The 15265-nt window shown below is 40.6% G+C and overlaps 1 protein-coding gene across 3 annotated transcripts in view; it reads left to right on the top strand.

The window, feature by feature from the left end:
• Positions 1–15265, top strand: part of LRBA (LPS responsive beige-like anchor protein) — a 750846-nt gene that overhangs the window by 730377 nt on the left and 5204 nt on the right. For all 3 annotated transcript variants that reach the window (XM_068542607.1, XM_068542608.1, XM_068542606.1), the window contains exons 54-56: positions 6898–6999; positions 9996–10192; positions 14649–14800. In XM_068542607.1, the coding sequence (XP_068398708.1) occupies positions 6898–6999; positions 9996–10192; positions 14649–14800 (451 nt within the window). The remainder of the gene's footprint in view (positions 1–6897; positions 7000–9995; positions 10193–14648; positions 14801–15265) is intronic.

Below are 15265 nucleotides of genomic sequence, written 5' to 3'. Positions count from 1 at the left end.
CAATAGAGGGTGAAAATACTGCTACTGCTTGTACTACTAGATGATACTTATTGAGCGCTCACTACACACCAGGCACCATCCTAAACACTTCACGTAGTAACTCATTAATCCTCATTGTAGTCCTGGTATTATCCTTGCTTTATAGATGAGGCACAGACAGAGTATTAGTATGCCTCTACATTCTGCCCTGGGTCTTGAAGTTCCTAGATCTTACTAGAACTATGAGAACTTGCCCAAGGGAGGTGGCATAGCTAGCAGTGCTGTAGCCCGGATTCAAACCCAGGCACTCTAGGCCAGAGACACCATTCTTAACCACTAAACTGTACAGCATTTTTAATTTGATTTCATTGGATTGTCATCTGTAGAGAATTTGATACAACCTTGTCACTAAAGCCATCTTAGGATTTGCAAAGGACAACATAGAGATAATTTTGTTAGTACTGAGTTCTTAAGACAGTATATGTCATGATAGGATTTTGTACTTTTTAAATATTATTACACAAGTTTAGGGTTATACTTTAAGTATACAATTGTTGGTATATACTCACACAAACCCATTTTCCAATGTAGTCTTAGAAGATGATTCCATTGTCATAAACTTATGTATATATGTTTTTAAGTTTATATATATAAGTTTATATGAGATATATTGATATATATGTCATAGAAGAGGAGAAAGGTTATAAATCAAGAACTTAGTATTATTGTTTTTTGGACCAATATTGTATTGTCTTGCATTAATAATTCTAACAGTATTTACAAAAGGAAGCTACCAAGTTTTACTGTTGGTTGTCACATCCTAAATGCAGCTATGTCTTATTTTCTGCAGTGTATATGTTTAACCAGATCAACACTTTTTCACCAAAAAGGCCATAATGAAAGGAGAGGAGAGGGAAGAGTTGGTAGAGATGGAATAAATAGAACAAACTCAAATAATTTCTCTTTGTATAATTAAAATGTAGTGTTATAATTCTCATTGAAAAATTAGGAAGTTAGTGGAAAGATTTAAGAAACATTTAACAACTAACCTCATTTCCGCTTCAGAAAAGCCATTTCCTCTCTCTATTTACCATTATGGTGTGAGCCACGTGAGAAACCTTAGTATTCAATTTTCATATGAATTTTTTTGTTGATGAATGTTTACAGTAATCAAATGTAATTAAAGTGGAACAGAAGGCATGTGCAAAACAAAAGTATCCAGCTTTAGGAAATGGCTGGCATGTATAACACCTAGATTTTCTTAAATCTATATATACTTACTAACTTAATTATATATTTAGGTCCTTAGACTTACATTTTCTTTCAAAATGAGTACTCTGTTGAAATGATTTTCTTTTTTGTTTTATGTCTCTAAGAGGTCAGATGGTATTAGATTTTACTAACCTGGAAAATTATATTGGTTGTTTTTATTTTAGGACTTCATTAATTGATGGTAAATATTCATTTTATATAAAAATTAAGTTGTAATAAATAGTTTGGACTTCAGTACAGCTTTTTGACCTTTCCAATAATAGGTATTTATAATTAGCAGGCTTATAGTAAGGTCAACAAAACCTGATCCAATGACAATTTAAAATCAAACCATTTGGGCTTCCCTGATGGCGCAGTGGTTGAGAATCTGCCTGCCAATGCGGGGGACACGGGTTCGAGCCCTGGTCTGGGAAGATCCCACATGCCGCCGGGCAACTAGGCCCGTGAGCCACAACTACTGAGCCTGCGCGTCTGGAGCCCGTGGTCCGCAACAAGAGAGGCCACGATAGTGAGGGGCCCGCGCACCGCGATGAACAGAGGCCCCCGCTTGCCGCAACTAGAGAAAGCCCTCGCACAGAAATGAAGACCCAACACAGCCAAAAATAAATAAATTAATTAATTAATTTTTAAAAAATCAAACCATTTACAAATACAAGGTCATATTTTATTCCCCTCCTTGTTTCCACAGTGCATTGCACATAATACACACCCAGTAAATGTTATTAAGTGAAGGAGTGAAGGAATGAATGAGTAGACAAATGGGAAATGTTAACTTCTGTCCCAAGAGTCATCTAAACTATTAAGTGGAAGAGCTAATTTTATTTCTAGAAAACTAAGACTAGGGAAGTGTTGAACTGCCCTTCATTTCATGATAGATGATATGAAAAAGGTAAAGGAATGAAGGGGATTCTCTCTCTGCTAATAACAACATATTTAAACTGCTAATGAGAACTTTGCAGTGCCTTTTTAAAGCAATTTAATTTTCATTAAGACTGAGGAGACGGTGCCAAAAATACCGAGAACTTTATTCATTTTTAAAAATGTAACTCAGAGTTTGCCAGAAATACGTGTCAGGTCTGTTTTTACCTAGCTTTTAATCCCCTTTGCCTTAACGGAGACAGATCTTTTGAAATATGTTTCTCATCGGGTATTTATGAACAGATACTAGAGGAATTACTGTTTCCTCCTTCTCTTCTTTCAGGTCCATTTGATGGAGAAATACACTTAGTGTTACGAGGCCACCAAAGAAACACATTTAATAGCAGCGTTTGTTTTTCTGCCTAATGGTGTAAAACATTTCACGTAATATTTTAAAACATAAGTCCAATATAAATGCTAAGTGGGTATTAGGGAGATCTTGTGCTGCTTAAATGCAAGTTGGGTTGTTATAATGGTGTCTGTAAGTTAGTAACTGATATTTGGTATTACGTACTGAGAAAAGCACATCTGTAAAAACTAGTGTGTCCTGGTATTCGTGGCAGGATTTGGACTGTCTTTAATCTCCTTTGACTTGTTCATCTTCCTTTAAGGCCATCCAGAAAGATGCACTGAGTATCCTTTTCAGCCTTTGGTTAGGATTTGCATCAGTAGTCATAAACCTGCTCTCCGGACAAAGACACCCTTTCCTTTGAAGTAATTGCTCAAGCTTTTCAAAGCAGTCCAAGAAGTCTATCCTCTTTCTCTTTTTATTTTTCTTTAAGAAGAGTTTGAAGTGTAGCCCCTTAAACTAGCAGCAAGATAAATTTTTCTCTTCAGCTTTATTGAAAGCCATGACGATTTTTGAAGCAGTAAGACTTTAAAAGGTTCTTAAGGGAATGTGTTCTGCTTTATGATCTAGCTTTTGGTAGATCCTACTATCTCAGAAAGCAAAAGTAAAGACTTTTTGTATCCATTAACTACTGCAAATTTTTATCAAAGAATGAACCTGATATTTTTCAGAAGACTTTTTCCCCTGCTCCTTACTCAGTTTAGAGACTTCAATGAGAGATGCCCATAGCTTTTGGGGTCTTTGAAAAAGTAATACATGGACAGTATTGTCTTATTTGAGCTGATTTCCCCTCTAGGTATTAACTCTGTGGGTTGACAGGTAGTTGGGAGGGGCAGATTTAGATGGGTGCTGCAGTCAGAATGTTATATGGTCCCCAGATTTTGTTTCTAGGCTTTGCAAACAAATATACACAGACACATATGTATATCGTTATTGGTATGTGGGATGTTATTGCTGTGTTGCAGGATGATGTATAAGGATGTAACTATGGAGAAATAAATAGATTCTGTGAGCCACATATGAAGCCTGTGTTCCGCCTCCCATCAACCCTTCTACCCTTCATAATTTCATTCCAAAGGGGTTCCCAAAATATCTGTTGAACTTATTAGTTTGGACCTGTTGGATTTAAATCCCATATCATAGAATTCTATTTTCTGTAGTGAACTTTTAATACATAAAACATTTCGTTTATTGAAACTTATAAAAATCCAAGTATTTATTTTGAACAGATTTTTTAATGAGAAAATGTAAAGAACACCCAACCTGCACTGCATATAATAAAGGGAATACAAACTTTAGTCTTTAAACAAGACTGGAAATGGCTTTTCTTAGAGGAAATGATATCTCTTCTCATATTGTTGTATGTGGATTTTTAGAGGCCATTAATGTGCGTTTCCTAAAGGGGAGGAAAGTTCAGTAGCAGGGTCTTTTTTTTACTAGACATCTAGTGAGTGTTTGTGGAACCAGTTACCTGAGTAGAACCCAATGATCATAAGTTTACCCTTATGCTTTCAATTTGGTTTTTTCTCTTTCCTTTCCTTCCCTTTCCTTTCTGCTTTCTCCTTTTTTCCCCCCATATTTCCTGAATTGTCTAACCTGCTTCCTGGTTTAGAAAACATTTTGCCAAACTTTGAAGCCAGAGTCCTGGCATTGAACAGGCCTTTATTTAGAGATCAGGTCCTAGGAAAAGGAAAATCTCTTTTCAGTTTTGAAATTAAACAGCATGCACATGTGTCTTCTGATTGGTGGAGGGGCAAATGATTGGCACAGTGTAGATTATTGGAAAATATTATTTTGTAAGTAAAGCATACTTATAAAAATCTTAATTATGAGTTTACAAAAAAGAATGCTTATATCTTAATTCACTTTATGGGGTAAATTGTGAGGCTTCCTAAACTCTAACTTTATTGTCATAGAAAATTCTCAGTATTTCACTGTTTTACATTAAAGAAAGAAATCCAGTTGACAGCAATCTTCTCACTTCCTCCCCATGTCCCTGAGAAAATATTCTTAGATCTAGAAAACAAAAAATTAGCATTGGCATGCTTAAGTGACAACGTCCTCTGTGTCCCCACTATCCATCTGTCCTTCGTTTACTTTGGCTTACACTTAGATTGCTTTCAGTTGTCATCAGTTTTCCTTCAGACCCTCATTTTCCACTGAGGAATTCCAAGACAATTCAAGTTAAGACACAAATCTTGCCCCCCATAAAATGGTACCTTATGAAAACAAAAAAGGAACAATCACACTGAAAATATATTCCTTAGATCTTAATGATTTTAATCCTTGATTTTAAAAAAGTTGCCAACAGGTATAACTAGACATTTCAAAAATAACATTGTATGGTATTTTCGTGGAATATAGAGCATCTTGGGATGGGGGATGGAGAGGACCATGAATCGGGGCTGAAGTATTGGAAACTTTTAAAAATATTTCTATTTTTTGTGGCAAGACTTATCTCCAGCAGAAGGTTAAGTAGTTCAGATAGGTTTGTAATATTTGCTTCTTTTCTTAACAAATTTACCAAATTTGTATGCTTTTTAAGGGAAAAAAAATAGCTGCTATTGTAACAAATGCTTTCTGGTTTGGAAAATATCAAGTAAACTTTGTATTTAAGGTGGGTTTCTCTCCCCAAAGAAGTTTTAAAAGTGAACCAAATGAAACCAAGCCCCTTGTTCTACTTATCCCCTGGCCTTTTACTGTGCCATTTGAGGTCTCCCTTGGTCACCAAGCATGCAAGCCAGTTTCCGAGTCTGACTGCACATAGCACGGCCAACGTGGAACAGAGTTTGATGTGATGCCTTTTCACCCACGTCTCACTCAGAAGTACCTAGAGTCACCAAGAGTGAGGAAGGACGCTGTGGGGACACCGCTGTGCCTCACGCAGTCCAATAAACGCATTGTAATAATTACGTGAGACGACCAGACATGAAGTAACTGCAGGCTCTGGAGGCAGCGGGGCCAGAAGCACAGAAACCAGGCCCTGTCTTCACAGTAGAGGCCCTCTCCTGGTCTGCGCATTCAATAAACCCTGCTTTCCTTCTTCCCCTCCCCACCCCCCAGGAAAACATAGGCATGTACAGAAATTTGCATGACATTTCAAAGAACACACTGACCATCATAAAAACCACTAGTTAATTTTTGTGACCAGCAGCATTTGCCTTTCCAAGGACAGTAGGTTTCTGCTGCATTTTCCCTGATCTGCCAGATCTCTCTCCTCAGGGTAGGTGACTGTTCCAAGGATAGCCAAGGGTATGGGGTTAGGATGACAAGTTCTTCTTTCCCACAGAGTTCCACAGCTGGTAGTAGTGACCTGTTTTCTGGGCACAGTTGCCCCTGTGGATCACACAGTGTCATTTGTCAATCTTACTATAAAAGCAGTCCTAATCAAGGGAATCTCAGAGTGCTGACAGGGTCCTGCTCACTGGTCCACTTCATGAAGGCGTTTTGTGTCCTTGTCCCCAGAGACTATAAAAGTAGAGGACTAGTTTGTCTGGAAATAGTATTCTGCAGGCTAAATATGGAATTCAGTTTCCCCTGTGGCTTGGCACGTAGCACGGCGCAGATGGAGCCCGTGGCGCCGGCCCCTGGTGGGGGGTCCCCACTGCCAACCACAGTTTTCCTTTTAGTTTGGGACTGAGGCACAGGATGACTTCTTCTACCTGTGAAGACGTTTTGAAACATCTTCCATGATTTGCATAGTCCTTTTCTGTCCCACCTTCACCCTCCTCCCCTAATGTTCAGTCACTGTCAGTAGAATTACATTTAATATTAATAGTTTTACTCCCCCTCCGTTCTTTGAACCATGGAGAAATATACTCTGTAAGATTTTATATCAGGATAACACATAAGCTTGGGAAAGACAATAGGTATTTAAGAGAGGGGCTGCCTTGAGTATCATGAATCCTAGTTCAGACCATCTTCATCCTGACAGGGGTCTCACTGGCCCAGAGGAGGGCTGGGTGAGGGGGGAGAGGAGGAGGCCACCTTTCTTTGAAATGTGAATTAAGCCACAGTCCCTACCCTTCTAATCATCCATGCAAAAATCATTTAATCAAAGGACTCATATTTGTATTTGCAAAGTATCTGAGGCAGTTTATAATACAGATTTTGTCTTATTTTTGTTCTGTTTTAAACTATTGTTGCGTGATAATCACGGAAGGCTTAGAAATTCAGCACCATGTGTTCCTCAAACTATAGCAGATAGTTTGCATCTATTCCTAAAATAGGATTTGGGGACAAATTCCCAAACTATAAATTAAAGATTTAAGCATTATGGGAATCAGGAACAAATGATTGATGATTTAATCTGAGTAGAGGGAGGTCATCCCCTGCATGAACTTGAATTGATTTGTTCGTTTAATCTTTCTTTCCTTAAGGTGAGACCACCACTCCTCGGGCCATCTTGACAGGCCATGACTCTGAGATCACCTGTGCTGCCGTCTGCGCTGAGCTCGGCCTCGTGTTAAGTGGTTCTAAAGGTAAATCTGTGGGGCCTTCAAAAAATGGATGCATTTTTTTTTGGTGTCTTCTAATAACAAATTACCAAAGGTGAATTTGGTGCCTTTTTCTCTAAAGCTGTGCTGTGACAGTGACTGTTAGCTCCATGGGACTGTTCACATGAACTGAAACGAAATAAAATTTAAAATTCAGTTCCCTGGTGGCACTAGCCACATTGCAGGGGCTCAGTATGCACCTACGACTAGTGGCTACCGTATTGGACAGCCCAGAAAGGGAACATTTCCATCACTGCGGGAAGTCCTGTTTCACAGCATTGCTCTGAAGAGTGAGGTGAGAACAAGGACAGTCTTAGTGTATTTGTTTATCCTTCTGGACTCTGGGCTGGGTTCCACCTCATACCTGAATGGAAACTCCTGACCCGGTCTGCTTTACTTTCCAAATCTCTGAACTAGGCAGGGGCCAGGATGGCACTGAGAATGGGGTGGCAAGATTCTTCAGCTGGTTGGCCTGGAGGTCTGTCCCATAGCATCGTCACATATTTAGGCCAAAGATATTCAGCAAGCTTTCTAAGAGCGCACACAAAAAATCAGGATCTGACCAGGAGCAGAGCTGTTTCCAATTCATTGCTTATTTAGCTGTAATAGTCTATTCATCTCTCTGTCTCTCTGCCCTGAACTGAGCTCTGAACACAAAAAAGTACTGTAATCACATATCTCTTAGGCTTATCTGAGGGAGAAGCGTAGAGTTTTTGAGTCACCTTATCTGTGTCTTGAACTATAATACTTTGTCTAGCTAACGAGACTTATTAAAGAGTCAGATGTTGGTGTTTAAAAATTTAGTTGGTCAAAACAATGGAATAGTAACAATGATGGCAAGAATTCTATAACTACTGGATTTTTTTCCCTTATACCCAATGATTTCATTTATCCTGAGCTAACATGAGTTCCTGGACTGTACGTGATCCAAACTGGACATGTAAAATGAACCTATCATATTACAGGCTGTCCTCACTTTGCACGGTGGTACAGCACCATAAAAATGACCATGCAAGATGAAACCATGCAAAGATATTAAAAATCAATCATTTCAATGGGAAATATTATGAAAAATAATGGGAAAATTTATGATTGTTCCATGGCCTTTAAAAATTTTTATCAAAACATTAAAAATTCTCTTGTTCACTTTTATACACATATGCATACATACACATATGTATGGACATGAAAAAAATAGTAAAACTCACATGTAGTACACTAATTTAAAACATGAGAAACATTAAGAATGAAAGTATTTTATTTCTTTGTGAAAAAATACATCAAGAGTACTTGGAAAGTGCTTGCCCCCTTCTCTCCGTGTAACTTAAGGTAAGGAGTGAGAATTGTCTCTGTGCCTTGACCCGTTGTCAAACTCCTTCCTAAGTTTGGATCAGCTTCCAACATTTTATCTTCTGTGCTTTCAGCGTCATGAAATATCTCCTAGGTTTCCTTTAATGTGGAGATTTTTGCTGACATCACTTCTGGGACATCCTCATGTTTGTTACAGCACTTTCCATAAGTTTTACAGAACTTAGGTCAGTAAGATCACCTTCACTCACTTCCTCTGGCTGCATCTGTAGCGATGTCAACACTCCCACGGTCAGGTCTACCTTCTATAACTCCGTTTATGTTGGCTTCCAATTTTACTTTCAGCTTTGTCACTTCTCATTTCCTTACTTCAGATCCATCTTTGTTGGCCACTACCCTCTTTTGATTATCCATTTTTGTAGAATGTCATACAGTTCCATCCCTGGGAGACAAGGAGGCAACACAACTACAGAGTTTGCTGTCTGTGCATGAGCTGAGTCACAGACATGCAGTGACCATTCACTAACAGACTTTGAAAGAAGTAATGGGGTTGGTCACCCATCATGATGCACACCTGTTATTTATAGTGATTTGTGGACTGACAAGCTGACCATGAAGTGTGTACCTTATGCGGTTCCTGTGATAACTGAAATCTGAACTGTGGCATTGAGGGACTGGGGTCATTTAGAGTGACAACTGAAATTCATGCATGCTGGAACTGTGCAGAGCAAAGACCGCCTTATGTATTTATGTCGAGAACACTAAAAACCTATCAACTCCCTGAGTGGTCAAGAAGAAGCCAAGAGACACACGTTTTAATGGTCATGTGGGGAACACGTGATGATTCCATGTAGCCACGAGAAATTTAGCCCGGAGAGGAGCAGGGCATATAGTCTACTTACCCCTTTTGTCCAACTCACCACACAAGCAGTTTTGGTTACCTGCTCCTCTTTTGCTTTTCATGTAGCAGGCACTCAGTAAAGATGCAGTTTCTCCATCCTCCTCAAGCATCTCAGCCTGGAGGTCAGCCCGGAGAGTGGGGAGTGGTGGATGCAAGCTCCTTGGTTTAGGGGACAGCAGGGGGCAGACTTGTTTGCCAAGGAGAAGTGGCAGAAGGATCTCTGTATGAATTTCCCTGGGGGCCGGGGGGTGAGGCGGTGGACTACCAGGGACCTTCTTTCATCGCGAAGTAGCAAGCAGTGGGAGGGAAGCTGTTTTAGGCCTTCCGAAGTTGCCTTAATGAGTTCTCGCCACACAGACCCCAATGCTGCTACCGTTGGGACCCTGTGTGCCTTACAGCAGCCGGTGTTTAACTGAGGCCCAGCCTTCCTGGAAGCTCTTCTAGGATTTGTCATTTGTCCTGTTCCTTTCTGAATTCCTCCGGTTTTTATCATCCCTCGGCATAATGAATGTCATAAAGTAACTTCCCGTCTCTTGAGAAGTGAACTTGAACATGTATGACTCGGCTTTCTTCTTTCCCAAGTGGAAGGTGAGATTTAGCCAGCATGCAGATTTTACAAAATAACTGATATCTAAGATACAATTTTTTAAGGCTTTCTACAACTGTGACATGGTACTGGCATCCTGTTTCAATGGTGCTCAAGATTCAGGTCACATTTGTCTGTTCTTATTCAAAAACTTCATTTTGCCTTCTGTTTCTCCTGTTTTCTCAGAAGGACCATGTCTCATACATTCCATGAATGGAGACTTGTTAAGGACTTTGGAGGGTCCTGAAAACTGCCTGAAACCAAAACTCATTCAGGCTTCCAGAGAGGGTCACTGTGTCATATTCTATGAAAATGGCTTCTTCTGTACATTCAGTGTGAATGGAAAACTCCAGGCCACCATGGAAACAGATGATAACATAAGGGTAAGTGTACCTTACAGACTTTTCAACATTCTATGTTTTTACCTCAGAGTGTAAAGGCGAGTGAGGAGGGAGAGGGTTCGCCAAAGAAACCTCTGTGTTTCGTCACCAAGGGCCTCTTTTCCACCCCAAAAGAAAATCATCAGGTAGCACTTGGACAGGGCTTATCTCCTCCCCAGAGCACAGCCCATCCCAGCCCTGCCAACTGTACCGCTCAGCCCGAGGTCACTAAGTGGAGCCAGGGATGTTCCTCCAGCCATCCTGGGTGGCTTTCAGTGGCACTGCTCGTTTTTTTGTTGTTTTTGGTTTGTTTATCTAAGAAAGTTAACTGCATAGTGTTGTTTTCCGGGTATCTAAGCTAAAATAGTGCAATAGAGTACCCCTAAAACTGGCTCTCTTTACACTCGAACAGGCTGATGGCGGGAGTGGTAGGGATGATGATGATTTAGGATTAGCATCTAATTGCAGACTTCACTTCTTTGTGGATAACAAGACCCAAACTCACCAAGTTAAGGAAGTTGTGCTTCAAATTATGATGTGAATCAGGCAAACATTTTTCACTTTTGGTATACAAGAGGTGATAGTGCTGGTGGACCTTCCAGGGTCTTCTTTCATTTTCAGGACAGGGCTCCATAAGTATTAGAGGTTGAAGAAAAGAGTAAGGACTGCTCTCAGAGAGGTTATTTTTTTCTTTTCTTTTTTTTAATATTTATTTTATTCACTTATTTCCTTTATTTTTGGGGCTGCATCGGGTCTTAGTTGCAGCACACAGGATCTTCGTTGCGGGATCTTTCATTGCGGCGCACGGGCTTGCTTTCTCTAGTTGTGGTGTGAAGGTTTTTTTTTCTCTCTTGTTGAGGCGTGCGGGCTTAGTTGCCTCGCGGTATGTGGGATCCTAGTTCCCCGACCAGGGGTTGAACCCGCGTCCCCTGCATTGGAAGATGGATTCTTTACCACTGGACCAGCAGGGAAGTCCCTAAGGCTATTTTTTCAAGGTCCTTCTTTTCTCACCTCCGAACTCCTTGGTGCAGTTTAAGGTAAAATGAAACTGGTGTTCCTATCATTTCCCGTGATGGGGTTGGAGGGGCATGTGAACTGAGTACAGTGAAGGGACCCAGGATGTATTGGGGGTGGAAAGAAGGTTGCAGAGGCCTCAGCCCTCTGAGTGTGGTTTAAGCTAGTTCTGGCCACTATGCTTATTGTTACCCCTGACCTGGGGCGACTTAGGTGACGTAAATTCTCCCAGTTTTCCGGATCTAGTCTGATCACCCCCTTCTCTCACATAAATATTGGGGTCAAGAAGTATAAGGAACAGAGGCCCTGAATATAGATTACACTGATCAGACTAAGGGCACTTGCTGCTTCTGGATCCTAGGATGACTTCTCAATTCAGTAAATGGCTTTCTTCTCTCTCCCATTCTCTCTGTGAGTTTTCTCCAGTGCATTTTGACCGCCTCTGCCATGAAGGCTGCATACAGAGATGCTCACACTCTGCTTTTATTTTTCCCTCCCTTCATTTAAACCAAGTACACATTAGAGGATTTTCCTTTCCTCTTTTCTTTACGATAATAATGTTGATAATCTGTCACTTTGAGTTGCGATTATATTGTCAGCTACACTAATAAATCTGTAAAGTAATTTGAAATCCCTTGCTGGCTAAAACAATTTCTGTGGCATTTCAGTTAGTACCAAAGGCTCTGGGAAGTTCCTCCAGGCAGCAGTCGGAGGCTTTCTGAAGACTGTTCGTACACACATGCTTTTCCTCTCTGCCCCATGGCCGTTGTTTTTTTCCCTCTGTAATATTTCCCACTGGATTTTAGGCTTAAACAATCCATCGCCTTTTCCCCAGCACGCCTGCACTTTATCATACTAACTTGTAAGTGGCAACTGTGTGATTAAAGTGAGCTTGCCTAAAATGAGCACTGCCCGTGCCCGGCTCCAGAGACCCACACTTTCACAGCTAACTGCCTTGGGAAGGGTGGAAGGAAATCACAGGCTTGGACTAAGAGACATCACAGAACAAAAATCTCCACCTCCGTCCTGCAGTCTGAGCCAGTATAAGGAAAGGAGACCATGGAAACAAATTAGTCATTAGCTCAGACCAGAAATGAAGTCTCTTTGAAATAGCAAGAACCCTGCAGGCAGGTGGCCTGGGGAACCTCTGCACTAATCAAGGCCTCCCACCTGTTTTTATTTAGATGCCAGATTGTGCAGTGGCATTTGGTTAACATATCAGAGCACATCAACTAGGCAATGTTTAGATGTCTTAATAACTTAAATTTAAGTGGGCAGCCTGTACAGAGCAGCAAAGTTATGTTATCCTAAACAAAGGATCACCCCCATTTCACCCATAGGAACTCATTTATTTTGTTTTCCTGGGGAAGCTGTGTCTTAGGATATGATTGTCGCCAGCAGACTGCTGTGGCCTGCTGGTACCTCCTGGAAACTGGTGCAACTACGGTGTTGTCCGAGCACTCAGGAGTCCAGGGGCTGAGATTCACACGTCCCCAGGGCCCTCCTAAAATCTCTAGTCTCAACCCAACCTGGATTGAGACTGGAGGAGGCGTATGAGAATTGAGAACTACGTGAATGCTGGTTTGGGTGGGAGATAGGGTGCTATTCAGGAAATGCTACCCTGGCTGTTATTATCAGGGAAATTTGACAAGTCCCTCATGAGAAAGGCCAACAAAATATTTTTTAACCTTGGCAGGCACCTGGTTTAATAAAATGTTTTAGGTGCTGATACATGTGTAGTCCTAAAAGTCCAGGTTTTATTTATTTCAACACAGGACTAGGAGTAGGGATTCTTTAGGACAAGGAGTTAAAGATTAATGGTTTTAATTTATGTTTTAATATAGCACTTATCCAGTAAAAAGCCTCAAGTATAAAAATCAAGTGAACCACAACCGTAAGGTTAATGGATTTTCATCAGCTGAATTTTATAAGTGTAGCAAATAATTATTTGTTGTAGTCTTCATTGCATTTCCCAGATAAGCCCCTAGAGATTGACGTTTGTGAAATGAATGGGGGAAAAGGATATTGGTTTTTACTTATATTGAAAAATCTTACTATGGGTATTTGGTTAAAATTTAGAGAATGCTTCTTACATGAAAGTGTCTTCCACCCACAGGTTTTGATTTCTTAGATGTATTTTTGTGTTCTGGAGAATAAGCTGTACTTAAGAGACCTCTGAAAGTTGGCATTTACTTGAATGTGAATTGAATGGCTATGAAACATTTCTATAATTAAAAAAAAAATTTTGTCAAACGGTAAAGACTTAAGGCAACTATACTAAAACTCTGAGTACAGAACAGTATAAATATATTTTTCAGAAGGTAGATAGTTTCTTTCTGGCCTACTGGTACAATCTGGATTCCCACATTCACTGTATCCAGGCGGACATAAGATTACAGGTATTTGCAGTAACTTTTAGAACTTCCAATATCACCCAGCTAAAGAAAGGAAATGTGTATGTTAATAAACCGGGAAAAGAAGGTTTGGAGGGAAGGGGGCAGGAGGAGAGGAAGGGGCAGTAGGATCTGCTCCTCAAGTAGGGAGGGACCTTTTATATCAGGAGCTGGCACACTTTCTCTGTTTAAAAAAAAAAAAAAAAGTAGCCAGAAATGAATGGATGTGCCTTTGTTCCAATAACGCTTATTTATGGGCACTGAAATTTGGAATTCATATAATTTTCACATGTCATGAAATATTCTTTTGATTTTTTTTTTTCAACCATGAAAAAAATGTAAAAAGTCATACAAAAACAGGCAGTGGCCTGCCTTTGGTAGGTTTGACAGGACTGAAGAGCAAATTACGTGTCTGTACGTTGAGTTCAGCACTGGCAGGAAGCAGTCAGTCCTGGGGCAAGAAGAAAATGCTTAAACTGGGTTTAATCACCCTGGGAGTCGCGGTTCCCTACCAAGTTGTCTTCCCACCTGCTGTAAACTTCCAGCAGGCCTAGTGAAGGTGCTCAAGCTGTAGGTGGTCTCCTGTGGGGCTGAGCCCCACAGGCAGCAGTGTTTTATCAGTGATATGAGGTCAGCTAGCAGTGTCTGCCCAGCCTCGGTACAAAACAGGCTTAGCATGACCACAGTGCAATGGAGAGATGCCAGGAAGCACTTCATTTTAGAGTGCTGGTCCCCGTCCACAACACGGACCATTTAATTAGTAGTCATAGAATTGGAAGAGTTTGCCACCTCATCCTTAAAAAGCAAAAATTAAAAACAAAAAAACTCAAAAACTCAAGCATTGCCTAAGTTTGCCCATTTGACTTTTGAAAAATAGCAAAAGTCTTCTATGACTCATGATTTCCTGAAAACTCCTCAGGAACACATACACACTCTTGTCCCTTTGTGCACTCCAGTAGCCGGCTGGCATCATGTCGAATTAATCAGAGATGCAGGGAGGGCCCAAGTTTTCCGAGAGCCGTGTCTCTACTGAATGTCGCTGTGTCTCACAGGCTATCCAGCTGAGCCGGGACGGGCAGTACCTGCTCACCGGAGGAGACAACGGTGTGGTCATGGTCTGGCAGGTGTCTGACCTCAAGCAGCTCTTTGCCTATCCAGGCTGCGACGCCGGGATCCGGGCCATGGCACTGTCTTACGACCAGAGGTAACACTGGAATCGTGGTCTATACTGGTGGCATGAAAACCTGGCAAGGGAATGTATGTAAATGGGCTGATGGATCGGCTGGGTTGTGAGGGTCACCTGTGCAATCAAAAAAGCTGATGAATATTGGGGTTTCCAAGATACTTTTTAAAAAGCATGATTTTGTTTGATGGCATTGCCAATCTTGGACAAAGGCTGAATTCTCTAGGAATAGACAGGATTTAAGTAACAAAGGCTCCAATTATATTGCTGTAAAGCTTTTTAGATTAAAGTACCTTTTTTCTTAAACAAAATTTCATGTGAAATGCCTGTATGTCTGTCCATAATGATTGCATTGAGAAATCTGGCTTATTTCCTAAAACCTTCATTTTGGGGAGATAATCTTTATCTGGCATCTTATTTCTTTTTAATATACAGTCTCTCATTTTAGTTCTTAACTTCTTCTACTGTGATAACATATACATAAAA

Source organism: Eschrichtius robustus, chromosome 4 (assembly GCF_028021215.1).
Source record: "Eschrichtius robustus isolate mEscRob2 chromosome 4, mEscRob2.pri, whole genome shotgun sequence".
NCBI classification, from domain to species: domain Eukaryota; kingdom Metazoa; phylum Chordata; class Mammalia; order Artiodactyla; family Eschrichtiidae; genus Eschrichtius; species Eschrichtius robustus.
This window is presented reverse-complemented; position numbering and strand designations above follow the sequence as displayed.